At 39.8% G+C, this 20,636-nt stretch overlaps 1 protein-coding gene across 1 annotated transcript in view; it reads left to right on the forward strand.

Moving 5' to 3' along the window:
• Nucleotides 1-20,636, forward strand: part of LOC150109738 (glutamate-gated chloride channel-like) — a 224,971-nt gene that overhangs the window by 132,243 nt on the left and 72,092 nt on the right. Inside the window, exon 4 of the mRNA XM_090403167.1 lies at nt 20,521-20,588. Within this exon, the coding sequence (XP_090259293.1) occupies nt 20,521-20,588 (68 nt within the window). The remainder of the gene's footprint in view (nt 1-20,520; nt 20,589-20,636) is intronic.

A 20,636-nucleotide genomic window follows, 5' to 3' on the forward strand; every position in this document is an offset into this window, starting at 1 on the left:
AGTACCGACAGTGTTGACGAATTATTTTTTTTCTGGGAGTAAACAAACTTGTCAGAAACAGTATCGGGAGACTGGTTCCAAGAGTGACAATCTCAATGGATTAATGCCCCCCCCCCCCCCATTGCTCATTGGAAATGGTTGCATCGGGCCTGTTACCAGCACCATTACGCCGAGCAATAAGCTGCATTTATTTTTCGATATATCGGAGAGAAGTTAGGCAAATCGGTTTAATTTCAATGCAGAGGATCACTACCCAGACTAGTTTCGACCTTTATTGAGGTCTCATCAGTGGGAGCCAGATTCAGAGGTGTTACTAAGGTTGAAGTAATACCGAAGTCATATTTTCATATCCGAGTAGCAAAGGTGTCCCACCTTAATACTGAATTATTCTGGAGTAGAGAAAGATGTTGCAAGCTTTTCCACTTAGTTATACTATAATTTTAAGATGCCAAGAAACTTCAAACATTTATCTCTAATCCAGAGTATTTTAGTAATAAGGTGTGACACCTTTTGGCTTCTCGTATATGAAAATATGACTTCTGCATTACCTCAACCTTAGTATCATCTCTGGGTCTAGCTCCCACTGATGCAGGTCGAAAGGTCTGGGTAGTAACCCTTCCCACAATGCATAGCATTATACTTGTCCTCAAGGATATGTGCTTTGCATTATGGGATACTAAGGCAAGCAATGTGAGGTCATTAGCGTCTGTGAGGTCACTAGCTTCACGAGCAAACTTTGTTTGCTTGCACTTGGATGAAGGATGAAACCAAGAATATAATTTCTTGCCATTCCCGTATTACGGCTCCCAGTGCATACAACTCATCCATTTTCCCACTTAGTTATACTATAATTTAAAGAGGGGGTGAATGATGAGTTCACACATTTTAATTTCGCTTCACCCCTTCCTCCCCTCAACAAATGGAACCTCTACACCAAAATACACTTCTGAAATTCGATTAAAACGCGTAACATCGCTAAGGGGAAGTAATTATTAAAGTTGCCGTGATGGTCGGAGTGGTGCGTTGCATGTACTCGTGTCATATGACTTGATGACGCAATCGTTGAGCATCTGCACATGTCCTGGAGAGTGTTGAGCACGAAGTTCCTCAACGCTGAAGAATGGAAGACGTTTTCTTAATAAACCCGCAAGCGATTGGTAAGCAGATGCCAATTTTGTACTGAGGGATTTAATTACGTCGAAAAGTCAATTTCCATTGTAACCAGCAAACCCTCGGATTTGCTTCCTCGGGTGGCGCTGCGCGTTTTTCGGCCCCATTTCTGAGCAATGAAGCATATTTTTAAGACACGCTTCAGTGGAGAATTCCTATCGACCAAAGAATTCTCAAAATGTGCAAATCGTTACGTTTCCATTCGCAGCGAGTAACGGAACCCCCCCCCTCTTCCCCCTGAAACGATCGGCCGAATCAACAGTTTTTTTGCAGATGCAGTTCCTCACTAAACAAAGGAGATCGATGAAGTTTTGCGAGTGCAATCATCATCATCGTCATTCCTCGCAAATGAACTCTTCGATACAACGAGATGATTGCGAGCAACTCGCACCAACACGACGTCGCATTCATACGTGCTTCTGGATGACAAAAACAGCGCGACCGTCTCTGAGTGGTAGTGGCGGATAGGACGCTTTCTTTCCGTAGTTAATGAGTGGAACACACCTTACACGGATCCTTCAACCCGACAACCGAAGGAAAGAGCGACGAATATATCAGCCTCGAACTCATTCACAGCACCCAGCATAATACGAACCAGCTTCTGTAAACATTTCTCAAATAATGATGAGGTGGCGTTTACAACGGCAAACTCCAACCAACAGCAGCGATGCAAAAAGCAGTGTGTAAACCTTGATCTTATAACAATAGAAAATAACTCTGACTTGCATTGTGATACTCTCTTTGTACTGAATTGTATACTTTTCGTTTCTTCCAGTATCAGTTTTAGCAGTGATGAGTATTCGAGCTTCCATTACAACGGTTAACATCAAGCAAAAGTAAAGTGGGACTTATGAGCTGTAAAATCACGTGATATTTTTATTCGTAGTCCCATTCGTTAGAGGCTTGGGACTTAAAAGCACAATCACGCCGAGGGATCTCTTCCAAAAATAAATGAATATTTTGTACTTTTTAATGCGTGTGCATATTACGGTCGTATTCAGTTCTACGATAAGTCTATAATTTCACTGATGTCAGGTGACCTTTGCCAGGATTTAAAAAAATGAGGAGCAACAGAATTTAGATGCACTTCTTCTTCTTTGTCCTCACTTTTACCCCACTTTAGTTCGGGTCGGCTCTCCTAGTCCTATATATATATATATTTTTTTTTTATTATTATTATTTATATATATATGGAGTTTAGATGCACACCCTGAGAAAACTCTGTTGACAGTTGAAGAAGAAGCATTTGAGCCCTAGAAAGTGGAATTCATTTGCACTGGAGGAACTATTCATCAACTTAATTGTTACTTACTGTTGGACAACCGTTTAAGAAGAAAAAAAGGGACATAAAATTCTGTACCAGAATATAATTGAAAGAGAAATAAAACCCTCTCGGGTCCGAAGCTGCTACCATCATAAATCCTGTTTGTTGAAACAAACTGCCATCTTCGGTTTACAAACTTCCGTACAGTGTTCCGCAGGTGAGTGATGGGGATGAGAAGATTCCCTTCGAATAATCCCATTATTCTGACTTTGAGGGAAGGCGCCACACAGTAAACGTTGGTTGGATTTCTCCATCATTAGTTAGGCAAGGCAAATGTGAAGATAATCGGTGGAATTTGTGTGTCTTTTTTTTGGGGGGGGGGATAGATTTAGCATGGCAAATTCTGAAATCAGAAGTGAAGAACTTTCTAATAGAACAAAACAGTTTAAAAAGAACTCAAGAAGAGATAGAGAGATAGAGAAGTGAATTTTATAACGGAGTTAAGAAGGTATCATCAGTTCTGTACCAATGTAAGTAAAACAGTGAAGAATTCTGTTCTATCGCTTTTCAATTTCTAGGGCATTTGACCCAATCCGAACTCTTTATTTAAAAAAATATATATGTTGCCCCACCCAGGAAAGGTTATTTGCAAACCTATAGTATACACGTTGTACTATAGGTTTTTTATGGGCTAAGGATTTTTGTTCTGTTTCATATGTTAATATATATATATGATATTACACTGTTAGACTGCTAAGGAGCAATTGTAAAACATAATTGATATATAATTGTAAAAGAATTAAATTGCATTTTTGGAATCCAACAAATCAAGCCTTGTTTCTCCCGCTGTTGCCACTACGCAGAGAGTTCTTTGGAATCAGACAGAAGACGTTTCTCTTCACTCCACCAAGTTCAAATTCGATCGTACCTTCATTCAAAACATGTGAAACGCTACAAAATCTCCCGAATCTGAACCGATCAGACCTTATGTCAATATCCACGTTTTGGGAAATGATCGCTATTAATTGTTCATACGTTTTTAATTAATAATAATAATTATTGTTTTATTTATTTTTATTTTTTAATCCATGCAACTTATTACAATTACTATTTTGAAGTCTAATAGTGCCATATCACATCCTTCAGCTACAACTGAGACACGCGCAAATATTCGCATGAATTATGACTCGTTATTGTGTTTCACATTTTGAATGTCGGACACCCTGACGATGTCCACATGATGTTGGATGAAACGTATTAGTTTTTGAATAAATTCTACGTAATTTTGTAACATTGTAACATGCGTAAGCCGTAAAACTTACTTACTTTCATATGTCTAGTGCACTTTATTCACCATTAAAGCTATTATATTTTATTTTGTATTTTTAATTTATTTTTCACATAGTCTGGAGGCTGTGCACGAGAGACCAAACATGGAAGTTTTTCAAACCACCTAAGACCTCCAAAGAAGTTGTCATCTTCCTTTTTAACTATGTAGTAGTGTTTTGCTTTCTTACTTTTTCCTGGAGTCTCATGGTAGATGGCCTGGCCTACTACCTTAAGGATTTCCTGCAGATGCAGAAGACATCCATGTCACGATATTCACAATGAAAACTTTAAACACTGTGTCCATAGCAATGACCTCAATGGAAAGATCACAATCTAGTCTCATCCAGTTCTTTCCGGATTTTTTTTTCTTCTCTTGTTGGGGAATTCTGTGCACAATTAATATTCATCTGACCCCTGATGATTGCGCAGAATGGAAATTTCTGGAGTAAGTTGTTTATATGGAATGAATGTTTAAATGTTGTATATGGAATCGCTGCTTGGTGGTTATTATTAATTAAAAACTTATGAACAATTAATAGCGATCACTTCCCAAAACGTGGATATTGACATAAGGTCTGATCGGTTCAGATTCGGGAGATTTTGCAGCGTTTCACATGTTTTGAATGAAAGTACGATTGAATTTGAAGTTGGTGGAGTGAAGACAAACGTGTAGCAAAGATTCCAGTTCTGCGGGCGTGTCAGTTTATGAAGGTGCTTGGGTCCAGGAAACGATTTCTGGCGAGGAACTTGCAAGGGGAGTGTAAGGAAGTGGAATAGTTTCTCAAAAAATGAATCAGATCCACTGGTGCAGGGACTTATCATTGTCGGGTCACACGTTGATATTCCAGATAACTGTGCATACCCCCCTCATGGAAAAGCTCCTTGTGTTAGATGGCGATCATTGTAAACAGGTTAAGAGAATACACTTCACGTGTTTACAGTTCTTAAAATACTCTGGCACGCGGAAATTGGATGTTATCAAGATGGCCCTCTTCTTTAGTTCAATTTGCCTTAGAGGGAGAGTACAACACAACCCCCCCCCTACTAGAATAACGTACATATATATTTGGAAATAAGCTTCTCAAAATTAATTAAGGGATTGTTTAGCTTGGTAGCATCAATTTTGCAGAATTCGGCAAGAATTAGATTCCAATCACTGACTGGTGGAACTTTTTAGACCTTTTCACATCAGATTAGTTAGTCGCTCTTTTAGGGAGGGATGGGGGGGGATTCTCTTAGAAGACACAACAAAAATCAGCAAAAGCAAGAGTAAACCTATGCAAATAACGGCTGCCTTTTATTTTGAAGCACGTCGCGAGAATGCACTCTACTTGTATGTCGATAATTAATGAGGGGTGAAATCGGAGTACTTACTGCTCCCTCCCCAGGAAAAAGGTTACTGGCGCCTTTGGAAAATGAAAAGCCTGTAGGGAGTTATTATAAAAAATTAATAAAACACTTTACAATCATCTAAATTTTAAATAAGGATACCATAAAAACTAATTATTCCAGGCAAAAACACAATAAAGCAGATAAAAATCACCAATTTCACAGGAACATAAAATAAATCGACCTTTTACTATATTGCCTGGAACTCCATATACCGTGTCCGAAGGAGGTGGGGATTTCGGTTAAAGATGCGACTGTTCTGTCGCCAGTTGATGAGTGCGATCATCTGCATATCGTAGGTTGTTAATAATCTTTCCATTTATTGTGATTCCCTCTGGACATTCTTCCAATGTTTTTTTAAAGATTACCGCTGCGTATATGTTGAACAGGAGTGGTGAGAGCACACATCCTTGTCTCACTCCTCTTTCGATGTTAATATCACTGGTGGTAATGTTGTCTAATTGAACGATAGCTGACTGATTCCAATACAAATTTGTTATTAGTCTTATGTCTTGTTCGTCTAGCCTTATTTGTTGAAGGACTTCTATTAAGTTAGTGTGTCTGACTTTGTCGAATGCTTTTTCAAAATCTATGAAACACATAAAGACAGATTTCTGTTTTTCTATGCATTTTTGTATCAATATTTGGGTACAGAAAGGGCCCCTCTAGTGCCAAAACCATTCCGAAAGCCGAATTGTGTTTCACTTAGAGTTTCTTCACTTTTTCTATAAATGCGATTCTGAATTACTTTCAAAAATATTTTTAATGTTTGGCTCATTAGACTAATAAGTCTGAAGTCACCACAGGAATTCGCTTTGGGTTTCTTTGGGATAGTGATAAATGTAGATTTGAGCCAATCTGATGGAAATTCATCACTTTCATATATTTTATTAAATAGTTTTTCAAGAAGTTTGATGTTATCTGGTTCTATTAATTTTAAAAATTCTGTTTGCACACCATCTGGTCCACTGGCGTTTCCTGTTTTACTTGTTCGTATAGCATTCTCTATTCGCATTTCACGATTGCTGGTCCTTGAATGTTATCTTTTATATTTATAGGCTTCTGTCTAGTATCATTGAAAAGTTCTGTTACATATTTTATCCAAATCTGTGCTTTATTCTCTTCTTCTCGAACTATTTTTCCACTTTCGTCTCTTAGAGACACTATTTGCTTTTTCCTCAGTTTTCCGGAAATTTCGTTAATTTTTTTATACAAATTGAAATTATCCTTACTTAAATTAAGGGGATATTAAATCCCACATAGTTTTAAAACCGAATAAGAAACTCAAAGATCGGAATCAGAGAGTTTCTTGCCGAATATAGTAAACTATAAAGTATCGGCGACACTAGCGTTAGCCAATGCAAGTGATCCTAGTACGTAGTACAATCCCGGGGCAACTCGTTGCAAAGGTGGGGGAAAGTTCAGATCGCTATCTTAGGTATTTTCCATAATGTAAAAACACATTTCCTAGGAAATGTATGCTGTTATTACATTATGGAGGGAGGTCACTACCCAGACCGGTTTCAGCCTTTTTTGATACCCTCCATAATGTAATAACAGCATACATTTCCTAGGATATGTGTTTTTACATTATGGAAAATACCTAAGAATAGCGATCTGAACTTTCCCCCACCTTTGCAACGAGTTGCCCCGGTATTGTACTACGTACTAGGATCACTTGCATTAGCTAACTCTAGTGTCGCCGATACTTTATAGTTTACTATATTCGGCAAGAAACTCTCTCTGATTCCGATCTTTGAGTTTCTTATTCGGTTTTAAAACTATGTGGGATTTAATATCCCTTAATTTAAGTAATGTTTTCATTGCCGAAATGAAGCTTATTAGCTCTTTATACTTAAGTGAAATTATCCTGTTTCTTCTGAAGCAGTTCAATTTCAGTACATAAATTTTTCATCCAATTTTCCTTGGCTTCTTTTATTTTTTTCTTGATGATGTTATGTGTTTCTGTATACCTGGCTAGGTCTTTGTTTTTGTACATTCTTCTTGTATCAATAAGAGAAAGAATCTCATCTGTCATCCATTCCTGTGTTTTATATTATTCACATAACCTGCTTCTTCAATACTTGTTGTTACGATGGCATTCTTTAAGTTATTCCAAAGATATTCCACTATTTTATTTTCTTCTATGTTAATTTGTTGTAATCGCAGGTTAAGCTGTGTCTTGGCACTTTTATTTATGTTCGGGTCTTTCAATTTTTCTACATCAATTTTCTTTTTCTTCTTTTGTGATTGTTTAGCTGATTTTAATCTGAGACGTACTTCTGCAACTATGGGATTGTGATCTGATGATATATCTGCTCCAGGATAAGTCTTTGCACTCTTTATACTACTGTGGAATCTTGTATTTATCAGTATGTAATCAATTTGATTTCTGACAATGTTATGTCGGTTATCTTGAGGCGATTTCCAAGTGTACAGTCTTCTAGGTGGAAATTTAAACCAGGTATTTGCTATTTTGAGATCTTCTTCTTGATAGAACTGGAATAAGCGATCTCCTCTGTCATTTCTGGTGCCTAAGCCATGTTCTCCAACAATTTCTCCATCACCCCCTCTTCCCACTTTTGCATTGAAGTCATCCATCACTATGTTTATATAATGTTTCTTTGTTAGGTTTTTAATCTCTTTTAGGTGTTCATAAAACTCTTCAACATCTTCTTCACTTTTGTCAGCTGTGGGTGCATAAGCTTGGATGATATTTATGTTAACGGGGTTTCCCTTAAGTTGTAACAGCATTATCCTTTCAGAAAATGGAATCCAATTTATTACTGATTTATTGATTTCTTCATCTACTATTACAGCTACACCATGTCGATGTTTGTTCTCATCATTCTCAGAGTAATACATTGTCGTATTATCTTGTTGACACTTTCCAGGTCCTGGCCATCTTGTCTCGCAAATTCCCAAAATCCGGATGCCCAGCCTCTTCATTTCTCTTGTGGCATTTCTTAATTTGCCAGCTTCATACAGAGTTCTGACATTCGAAGTTGCGATTTTAAAAGCGGACACCATTTTGAGCTCGGAGATTCTTCGCACCCCTGTCCCATTTAAGGGATACCGAGAACTCGAGGCTAATTGTAAGAATTTGCTCACCATGGTGGTTGTTCTGGAGATAAGGTAGAGCAGTAGTTTCTCCGTTTGCTTTTTGCTCCGCAGTATTACAAACGTACACAATATAATCATATTGCCATCTGCAAATCTCTGATCACAAGCTTTTCCGTAATCATTTGACTTCAACCTTGTATCAGTACTGACAATTTGCTTTTAATTTATATAAAAAACTTTCTTGTGCTAAATTGGCGTGAATCTGTTCTCAGAGGGGATACCACACCAGCATTCGAAACAAGGACGTGAAGACGTCGTATACGAATGTATTTCATTGCCTCGTTCAATTTGTAATGCAGTTTAATAATAGCTTACTAGAATTAAATGTAAATAAATCTTAATTCGTGGTATTTTCTTTAAAGAATACTGGAAAATGTTTGGATTTAAATTGAACGAAAGTTCAATTTAAATTCTGTAAAACGGTGTCAAGAAATGAGAAGATAAATAGTATTTCTTATGTTTGAATATAATATCTGGATTCCAATTCTAAGTGAACTAATAAATACTGAACAACTACTCACAAAAAGCGGCAAAAATAAGTCAGCGAGTCCGTGAAGAAACTGTACTTCTCATTTGTTCAAGAAAATGTACGGTATGGTCTAGTAGGGTGTTACATATCTGCCGTCTATATTTGGCACAATTACGCTGCTCAAACAGCGTTTGAACCTCACACACACACACACACACACACACACACACTAAAAGATTATAACGTTCTGCTCTTGTGGTTATTATGGATGCACTACCGCACTGTGCTGTACATTCACAAGAATCCAGTTATAATTCCGGTGAAATTTCGTGTGAAGGATATGCGAAAGATGACGTCTGCTCATCACGGGATTATTCTCAGCTACTTCACTTCTAAACATCAAATAATACCTCTTATCAAATGAACTAAAGAGAAGAACATAAAAGGAACGAAACAATTTATCACGTATCTTCAATAAATATAAGGAAAGTAGTGATTCATCACGGAAGTTGAGAAACTAAATAAAAATGATTGCTAAAATGACTAAATTCGGTTTTATATTCTGGATCAAATGTCATCATTGTGCTGCGCTCTGTATTATGCCAGCAGTTAATCTATTCGTTGCTTTTCTGTACCCTGGTTAGGCTAAGGTTTGGATAATCCAGAAACCCAAATTGAGAGGCCAAGCATCGAACTTTTTCAAACCATTTCAAGCCTCCAAGAAGTGTCCACTCAGCCAGTCATGCTGGTTTGATTATTATACAGACATGTGTTGTATTGCATACTACGTTATTATTATTATTAAAAGTTGAATCGGGCTCATGCAATGCTAGTCCTTGAGCGCGTGTACTCGCCTCTGCACGGTAACCTGAAAAAATGACATATATATACTCGTGTGTGTGTGTGTGTGTGTGTATATATATATATATGTGTGTGTGTGTGTGTGTGTGTGTGTGTGTATATATATATATATATATATATATGTGTGTGTGTGTGTGTGTGTGTGTGTGTGTGTAAAATATCTGTGTTAAATACAGAATCTATAAAAATATTGAAAGGAAAACACAAAAGACAGAAATGCAGAACAATTATATATAGTAATATAAAATCATTCTATTATTACTATTACTATTGAACTGTGTGTTGTGTTACTACATTGCACAGTGAATTGTATACTCATTCGTGCCAATCCATATGTAAATATGATGGATAAATATTTAGTTAATTAAAAAATTCATATTTATGTTTATAAAAATTTAAGTACTCTGCATATTCTACTCTACAGAAAATATGTTTCATTGTGTATATATGTAAATACTCTGCATGATAATATACCTTGTCTTTGTCGTGTCAAAAATTATTGTTATTGTTGTTTATTGTTGTAAAATCCATGTAGTCCGTAAACTATCGCGGGAGGTCCATTTCAAAAATATCATGTAACACAATAATGTGGTCTTACGTTGTTCAATCGTATGTTTTATTGAATTCATTGAAATCGCAGAAAGTGCTAACGAAATGCTGTGCTTTTTTAGGACTTCGATAATAATGACATCGTCCATCCATGACAGCAATGAGGTACGCGAAGAGAAATTGGCAACGACGTTATGAACCATAAGTGTCACGAGTGATTTCACTTTTGACTTCTTTTAAAAATTGCAATTGTATTTTCATTTATTTTTTCCCGAAAGAAGAAATGAAATAAATTAAATTATTTGGTCTTTTGACTCATGATTTAAGAAACTAAAACTGATTGTAAAAGAGATCCTTTCTCACAAGGAAAGGCTTGTGTTACATTATGTTTGATAAGGCTGAGATTTTTCAACAAGGTCACGCTTTTCTTACGATTGAGAAGCACAATTTCTTCTTGCTCTTCGGTCAGATCACGCGTTTAGTTCCCTGTGAACAAATCTCCGCCATCTTGCTCTGTCTTTGGACATTTCTGTCATCTCTTTGAAGTTGGATAAGTGTGACCTTTCCTTCATTGTCGTCACTCAATACATAACTACTAGCGCATAAAAATCCCAAATCTGCCGACAGATACCTCTCGTATGGAAGAATACCTTTTCATATCTGGAGTAGAGAGAGATGGTTTTCATCTCTATGTGTTTTTTTTTTGTGTGTTTTTTGTTTCATTGTCACGGGAATTTTTATGCTGAGCTGGCCACTACCCCTCTTCCATTTTCTTCTAAACCTGTCCAGCTTCCAACGTCACGGGAGTTTTTATGCTGAGCTGGCCACTACCCCTCTTCCATTTTCCTCTAAACCTGTGCAGCTTCCAACTTACCTAATCAGTTTCTCGATTCTGTTCTTTGGAACAGTCTTTTTCCAAACATCTCTTTTGAGAACGATTGCAACTTCGAACTGTCCAAGAAATGCATCGACAGGTTCCTTCTCCTTAACCGATCATCTGCGATGTCGAGTGATAGGTATCAAATTATGCATAAGTAGCCGAACAGAACATAATGAGGTGATTAAAATCGCAAACTTTGTTATTGTATTAATAATTATAACGCATACTCACAAACATTCACGGTAGATTTTGTTTATTATATTTTAAAGCAAAACAAAAAAGGAAATATTTTAATAACTTGCTTAATTTAGGAACCAAACACTGGGTTGAAACACTTTTAGGGTTGCTTTTAACTCTAAAAGGACCTATCACTCGACATCGCAGATGACGACGTACATTAATAGATCAAATAATCCCTTTTGCTTTTGCGGTACCCACGAATCCCTGGCGAGAACATACACGAAGGCCACTACGAAGTTCGTGTGGAAATCGGGAATGAAAAGGATGATTTATTCGCTTCTTTCTTCTACAGAAAAAAAGCGCCTGCATAGCATTGCCCTTTGGTTGGCCAAAGCCTTAGGTTCAAATCCCGTTTCCAACTCGAAGAACCTTTATAAACGCTTCTCACTTGAAAGTGAGTTAACTAGTCTCAAACGGAGGTGGATTGTTTTTCATTTCATAAACGAACCAAAAAAAAAACGAAATGAACAAACGAAACACCAGCCTCACAAGCCTTAGCATGATTCCGCCTTCATTTGACGTGATTTCACGTGCTGCGTTGGATTGATATTTATGCTCTTAAGTGGCTTCATCCGGAATTAGCAGGCTTTTCCGTCCTCAAAAATGGACGTATTTCTAGATAGAGCGATGAATCTCGCTAAACAGATAAACAGCAAAACAAAAACTGCGTACAAGAATAAAAAGCAAGCCTAATTCCGCCTTAACAGTGCACTGGTTTGGCAGAAACTGCAACTAAAAATAAATAAACAAAAATATCTCAAACACATTTTTTGTCGCGTGGATTATTCATAATCGGCCATCGTCTGCTGTTATTAAACAACAGAAGTAAACGCTTTCTGTTTACTTCCAGGATCGTCAACAGGGTTCGAAAATTAGCCTTTTTTTTCTGTTAACAGAGGTGGTCGCGGATCGTTTGCTCTTCATTAAAAAACGGGAGAAAAAGAAACCTCGTCTATGTTTGTACAGTCAGGTTCTTTTCGGATTTCGGAGTTTCTGTTATAAATATTTCTTTCTGCCACATCCCGAACGTGGAACTGAGTGTAGGGGTGGGGGTGGATAGACGAATAAAGCGTCTGACACGTCCGTTTTTCTAGGACCAAGAGACAGAATCACGTATTATCTTCATACTGGCGTCTAAACAACGAGCCTCCAGATTCCAACGAGATTCAAGAATCACCTCCCTGGAATGGAGAGACAAACTCGGTGAATTCCTGCATTTCTTTCGTCAATGTTGCGGGTGAGGAGTTTCTGTTACAAATATTTCTTTCTGCCACATCCCGAACGTGGAACCGAGACAAGTGAATGAGACCACCCGTCCTGTCCAGTCCATTAAAGTAGAGTCGATGTTTCAGCAATCGTCGGTGAAAGTCTCATTGCTGTACTGACTGGCCGGTTTGAAGTGTTCTCAGTAATCGTGAATGGGGTAACTTAGTCGGCAGCAATGCTAAAGAGGACTGCACCATCCCATTCGGTCTTTGATGGTATCTGCGATCGCAGTAATACGAAAGTTTCTCTTCGCCGTGCTTCATCGCATCTTCTTTTATATCCCTGCAGTGGATTCCTCTTTGGTCGTCCAACCTTTTCCAGTTCTCGGTCTTTCGTATGCACTGCTGACCTTACTTTTCTACCTCAGCTTCTTTTTTTTTATTATTCCAGTTGGAAAGTGTCCATTCGTACTGCATCCGGACGCTCCTTCAAAGTTACTTGACCACTAGCAGTGGTATCTTAGGCTTATCAAGAATCGTGTAGAAATGAAACAGGAGGTCAACGCAGGACATCTTACCGGAAACATCTGCGAGACCATTCCAGAGAGATAACAGTTTTGTGAAACACCGTCCCATCTCGTCGCCATTTCCTCGTACACATTATGATCCTCTAAGAAGCATTTATCGTGTCTGACCCGCAAGCAAAGAACGGTCTCGTTATTGCTGGTGTATTTCAGTTTTTTCTTATTGTCCTGTTTATTTTGTTATTTCCTGTAGTAGCAACTAATTTAAAACACAAAAAATGAAAGAAAATAAAAAAACAACAAAGAAAAACGACCAATGACAGAATTCGAAGGAGAAAACCTCATGCTGAATTAACGTTTTAGCGACTTTTCATTCAGCACGTCGAATTTTCAGGACCACCGACATCTACTTTATTATAACTACTCTCAATAATCTTCAACAGCAAAATCCTTCATCACCAAACGATCAAGACCCTCCATAACTCAGTTGGTACAGACGAAGCGTTTTGGTCGGAAAGAGCTGGGTTCGATTCCCGTTCATAACGTAAGGAACTTTTATTTGGTGTTTCAACTAAAGGTGAACTAGCCGATTTCAAACGGAAGTAGAGGATTTTTTTCACCCGTAAAATCGAATTTTTTGACCCTCAGAACAGGCAAATCGTCACCGTGAACATACATGGATTACACTCACGAATACTTACTACCCGATCATAGGCCTGATTCGTCAGCTATATGCAGGTCCCAAGCCCGAATTAAATGAGGGAGCTGGGGAAAGCAATGGTGAAATACCGAGTAAAAATCTCACCAGAATCACTTTGTGGCAAGAACAGGTGCCTACAGAGTGTTTCAAACAACCTACCAAGAGTCGGAAAGGTTAAATCATCAACATTTTATGGTCATAACCCTTATATCTTCTAACACGATAAAATTCCATGTCACAAGCAGCGACTTATGCTCCTGATTTGAAGAAAATAAACTTCGAGTACTACAGTGGTTAGCAGAGAATCCGTACTTCAGTTTGATACAGCATCCGAGAAATGAGTTGGGAATCCAAAACTAGGGCCGTCTCCGTCGTATCAGAACTTGCTTTAAGAGAAGAATAGAAATTAATAGGAGATTAATAGAAAATTTTCCATGATGGATTAAAGCAGTCCTTATGGCCAAAGGAGAACACCTCGTTATTAATTTTTTAATTAAATATTTCTGTGTCTATCTCATGGCTTTTGGTAAAGAAGTGTATGTTTCTGTAGCAGTTCGTATAATCTGCTTCTTGTTGTCTACTGACCACGTACGTGATCGCTACATTTGTTTACTTTCGAACCAACATGTTAGACAATAAAAACAATTCGAAGTATTTGAATATCAACAGGGAGGAAAAGAAATAAAAAAAAAGAATGTATAGGAATTATCTTTAACACGAGAGACAAAAAGAAGCTAATTGGAATTTCATAAGACAGTGCAGTGGTGATGCTTTTAGAAAAGAACGCAGAGTTAAGGGATATCCAACGAGGATCCACTTGTATAGCGATGTACCCAACAGTCATTTTCCCCACTAAGGTCACGCTGATGTAAAAAAAAAAACCATGGAGGAGAGAAAGAATGGAAAAGATCATTGTGAGCTTTGTCAGCAACGGAGTTGCTCAGCAATCAGGAAATTCATTTTCTTTTCTCCTTTTACACTTTCGAGAAAATTCTCAAGGTACTGGCTCGAACAGTTCTCTTCTTCTTCTGCATTCGGATACGTAAAATTTGCCTGAACCTCACCGTCTAATAAAGAATATTTTTTTCCTATTTGTTTCTAACATGAAAATATCCTTTCATACGCATATCACGAACCTCTTGTGGCAGTGTGTGTGTGTGTGTGTGTGTGTGTGTGTGTGTGTGTGTGTGTGTGTGTGTGTGTGTGTGTGTGTGTGTGTGTGTGTGTGTGTGTGTGTGTGTGTGTGTGTGTGTGTGTGCAGAGGGGAGAAGGGAATGGAAATATGGACTCGGGGAACTTTTTTTTTTTTTGAAGGCGAGTTCGAAATTTAAACGAAACGTAAAACGAATAATGTTGAAAAAAGTAAAAGGTCAACTAGAAAAGTGCTGAAGATGAATTTTCATTATTCTGGCAAGAATGCACTTCGGGGGAATATTTCGTTACATTAGTGTGGGTGGTGCTGCAACTGCGATGAAGCTTTTCTTTGTCGCTGTGGGGAAGAGAAGAACGGAAGCCCCCGCGATGCATTTCCGCTGGCGAAGTCTTTCCACTACGAAGACCTGTCAGGGTTCTGTTTGGTTTGGTGCTTCGCGTGTATCTTTGTCACCCTCCCCGATCTCCCTTGCCCTAAGTGAGGTCATTCTGCGAGGCTATGTCGTCGTGATAAATCGACGGAATGCATCCAAGCAAACACGGGCTGGGATGGCTCAAACGCATCGACGAAGTATCATTCAGTGAATCGATGAGGAGAGAAAGAGAGAGAGAGGGAGATTGCTCGCAGCCGCCTCCAGGTGGCATCGTCACTTGCGAAAATTTTCATGCTGTTTACCCAGCATTATTTTGTACGTCCCTCTAAAGAAGAGGGGCCGTGTTGATGAACCAGCAGCAAAATAAGGAGATGTATGAAAGAACTGCACGTATCCATATTGCGAATACAGTGTAACCTTTTCATACAAGAATGACGGTGTTATTGACGGCATTAGTCAATCAGCCGCATCAGTCAGATAGAGCTGTCTTCGAAACGACTGCATGCGCGTTTAGCTTCTTCGAAGAAAAGCAAGAAGCTTTGCTTTTAAGAGGCTTTTATCTCAGAACTAAGTTCGTCAGTGCAAGAATATGACAGCGAACCCTCTCCGCCCCCGCAGTTTGAAGATGTCCATTTAAGCTGCGCGAACAGTCGCTACTGTAGAAACATGCGCGTCGCTCACTGCAACCCCAACATAAGCAGCTTATTTGTGACAAGAATGAATCCCAGAAGGCGACCCTCGTCCGTAACCAACGGTAACAGGTTACGAGAAAGAAGACAGTTCATCAGTGATTTCGACAGAGGGCATCCCAGTTTCCATGGGAACTAAAAGAAGCGACAGATCTTCAAAACAGTTTTGAGCTAATTGGGATCGAAGTGTTTTAATATCTTCGAATCTCTATTGCTCAAAAAAAGCGGCTGAAATTTCAATCAGCTACAGAGACGTACATGGCGAACCCCACGTTTTTTTTTCCCCTTCGTAGTCGACGAATATCCGGTTTCGAATTGAACCACGTTAACGTCACCTCGTTAAAGTGGTTCAATTACGCGTCGAAACCGCAGAGCACACACACACACACACACACACACACACACGTAAATTAAAACGAAAACAAAATCAAAACTGTCCCAGGATTTTTCTCCTTGGTGAAAACATTCTGAGCATGTGACAAATCCTCAGCAATTTTAGGCTGAAATGATACACGAGTGACATCTTACGGCTGTCTCCGTAATGACTTGTTCGTGCCGCTCGTCCATTATTCAAAGTAATGGCCGATGGCTGAGCAATTATCTTAAGTGAGAATTTTTTGTACATCTGAGGTGTTTGCTCATTTCTTATGAGTTATGACTCTCTGAGCTGCAGAAACCGTTCCACGAGGCGACGGGAAAAAATGGTATTAAAAAAATCATTTGGGTCAATTATTAAGAATTGAGGACACTTAGATGGACCGCAACCTCTCGTGAATCAATTGATACACGCGCGTGTTGAAGAGGTTGAACCGTTTTGAAGAGGTTGATACACACACACACACACACACACACACACACACACACACACACACACACACACACGCCTTTGCGCGCGTTCTCCTACATGCGATGTGTCTGGACTTCGTACCGAAAGTGGATGCCCTTTGACACCAACAAGCTGCGGACTGCAGGATGGCTGCTTGCGTTTCCCGACCATTGCCGTTACTTGGTGTGGGGTCACGTCTTGCCTCGCTTAGAGTCTGACTCGAGAACAGGATTATTCTATTATCTAACACTTTCCCCCTCACGGTGTGTTAAGAACTTCCGTAGGTGGGATTGTTCATGAAAAGAAGCGTTCATTAAAAAAAAAAAAAAAAAAAAAGGCTACAATACGGAGTAGGAATTATCCGGCAGCAATTTTCTTCGTCCTCTCTTTACTTTTCCCCTTTTAACAGAATAGCGGAAAATGAGGGTTTAAGAAGGTGCTTCATAAATGAAAGGAATGGTCGGGTGTACGTAGGGCGCATGCACACACACACACACACACACACACACACACACTTAGACGACAAACACTTCGGCATTCTGTCAACACTGAAAGACTGTTTCCTTTTTATTCCTTCAAGAATCCCCCCCCGTTCGTCAGATACCCCTTTCTTTGTGCATTCTGCGCACGAGATTTGGCTAACTGAGTTTGTCTTAACGACTTCGGTAGATAAACCTCATCAAGTTCCACCTATTCCCGAAGGACGCGCCTTTCCCAAATCCCGCTTTATCTTTGCCTTAATATCCTCTCGTCGAAGTGGAAGAGCATAATTGACCTTCGGGCACTCGATTGTCCCTTAGCTTTGCTCCGTCGAGAGCTGTTTTTGGGGTCATCAGGTGGTGGATGAGATGAGATAGTCGGGCGAGATTCGAGGCTGTTCTACGATTGGAGAACGAGCACAATATTTTTTTCCAGAAAGAGTTCATGGAGGAGCAAGCGACATCTACGCAGACAGACAGAAGACAGAGAGCAAACTCTCTTCAACAAAAAGTGTCTATTAATTAATTTTAACCTTCTTACAGGTAGGCAGAATCTCGTGCAGCGTGAATGATAATCCATACGCGGGGCTTTTATGTGACTAAGGGACCTCTTGTATGAAAACCTTTTACGACTAGAAATTCACCATTTCGAAAATTTCCTTATTAGGAAGCAGCAGTCGCGAGCTTGAATCACTACGATGTTAATCGTAACCGCCCAACTGTTGGCCTTCGAGAATTGCGAAGGAAATCCTTAAGTGAATTCTGATTCCTCGAGGACTAATCTCCGAGCTAATCTTCGAGTGTCAATGCGAATGTGAGGAAAAGTATGCGGGGGAGGGTTGGCGAGCCTTTCCACGTTTCTTTTTCTGCAGAGAAAATGCTTCGTTTGACTCCCTCCGTTATTTAAATGTTAATGCGAGATGAGTCTGAGCGCGTGCTGCTCCTCCCTCACGTTACGTTTCGAGAATTTCGAAATGTGTTTCCTGTGACGTCAGTGTTTATTCTGCTTGGTCGCCCTGACAGCGTTCTCCTCCGGAGGCGATTCACCCCAGAAGTTTTTGCGAATCGGAGAAGTGGAGCAAATAAATGAGAAAGTTCTTGTCGCTATAATCTGGCCCGGCGATCTCTCCGGTTCCTTGACACACGGCTCACGTGCGCGTTCTCCTCTTCCATTACGCCATCTCGATCCTATTATCAGCCCCGTGCGACAGTAATGATTAAACTGGCTGTCCTCGCCGGTGCTCCCTTAATCCCAGAGAAGTGCGATAGATCAAGATCGGATTACATTTCACGATGCTGCAGTCATGTGACGGTAGTAAATGATGACGTCATTCGGCGACACGTCACTTTGCTGCGTGTCGAACGCAAACGATGTTTGTGGCCCCCCACAGAAACGGTCGCGCGTACGAAAAACTTCAGAAACCTACTTTGGATTTCAGGATTTCGACTCTTGTGTGAAAGGATTCACCGCAAGCCCGGCAACCTCAAAACGAGCCAGTCGGATTTTTACTCGATTGATGTGTAGTGGATGTCGTAAGACTTTCATCCGTCCTTTGAATGTTCTCTTATTTCGAAGTGCGTTTACGCTGAGAGGAACAGAGAAGCAGTGGGATGTGCAAATGGCAGCAGCATTTGAATCTAATAAAATTTCTATGGGATGGATTTCCTAATAAGACTAAGTCTCTCTCTCTCTCTCTCTCTCAGCATCTTCTATAGCAATGCAAGAGGACTACGCGACATTTGCAAAAGACTTGTTCAAGGCCGTGATTTCGGCATTCACTTCACCTCAGTGAATGTCGTTTCTAAAGGACATAAGCCGAGCAAAGTAGGAAAAATTTAATCCGCCCTTCCTTTCATTACTCACAAATCTCCGAGATAGATTTAAATTAACTGGTTTTCCCTCATCAGCTTGTGAAATCAAAGCCAGAAGATGAACTGTTGAGAGGTGAAAAACTAAAGGACTTCCTATCGGGTGTGCTGAATCAAGTGATCGGCGTAGATACGGAGCAAGGGAGTGTTGCATCCGTAATTTCTCACCTGAATAAAATAAATGGAATTTTACCAACCAACCATTCCTTCTCTTTGTTAGGCCAAATGTTGACACTTGAACAGTACACGGTGTGTTTTGTTCTTTTTACCCCGTGCTTGCGCCGTAGAAAACTGTCCTGCATCGGTGAGAGTGCATGGAGACAGTCTGACAAAGGCTTCTGCGGATGAAATTTTCTGCTTCCGCAGAATATTACTTTTAATTTCTTCGCCGTCAGAGTGCTGCGGCTGTAAGACCCAAAAGATACCGCAGAGCATTTGGGTGGATAATGCTTTGAGAACGGCGGCATTGTTTCTCTGTGATGATCTTCGTTCATCCTGCTTTCGTTTCCCATCTCCGATTCATTTTGGGACTTGAGTTTCTCAGACGCATTTCGTCTTTCTCCGAGAAAGAGATAAAATTTCTTGCTGATGATGAAGAAAAAGCAAGAGAAGAGTTTGAATACATTTTCATGATAAACAGAGAAGAACTTGTGGGGAGGAAGGAAGGAAGTCCAGCGAGATGTAAACGACACAACTTCGGGATTTGCAGAACGCATCCAGCGGAAAACATCCCTCGGAGAGGGAAAGACAAAGACGACGGAAAGATAAGGAAATAATCCTCACTTGGAAATAAATAAACAAAAGCGAGTTCGTGGATGCTCCTGTTGCCGTTACTCAGTAAGACAACGGGACAGCGTCTTCCGCGTGCATCGAGATGCTGCTGACGTGTCAGTTAGGAGGAGGATTTAATGCCTTTATTTGTGCAGCAGCCCCTTGTTTCGCGAGACAGACCGGATCGAAAGCGAGCGAATTCGAGCCAGTCATCCGAGAAATAAAGTATTCACCCGCACACTGCATGACGTCACTTCATATCTGTCAACCGCGGGAAGTGATCGGCTCGCGCCAGCAGTTAGCGCCTTCGCACATCGCAGCAAACTCCAGCAGCATTTGGAGTTGGTGTAATTATCTGGAATGGCTTCAGCCGAGTGTGAATGGCGGCACAGACAGCGAGGGGATCGATGGAGCCGAGCAGATAACAAAGAAGAGAAAAGTCTCGAAAAAAATTACATTTTTTTCGAGACACGAGGAAGGAAGGAATGTTTTCGGAGGTCAAACACGACTGCAACGCATATTCCTATCTCTAGTCCACTCCATCCCATTTACACTTCAAAATTAATTTGGAAAGTAAACAAAATATCGAGCTGAGGTCAGTGAATGCTGCGCCATCTGTGAATACGTGCGGGAATCTAATGTGTTGTTTCTTTGCAGATGGTCCTGCCCTCGTTAGAGTCAACATTTATATCCGAAGTATCAGTGAGATCGATGACGTCCGAATGGTAAGTGCCTTCCTTTCTTTCATATATTTTACACGCACATCCACGCGC

This window comes from Typopeltis vanoorti, chromosome 2 (genome assembly GCF_054136105.1).
Source record: "Typopeltis vanoorti isolate ZY-2024b chromosome 2, IOZ_Tvanoo_1.0, whole genome shotgun sequence".
NCBI classification, from domain to species: domain Eukaryota; kingdom Metazoa; phylum Arthropoda; class Arachnida; order Uropygi; family Thelyphonidae; genus Typopeltis; species Typopeltis vanoorti.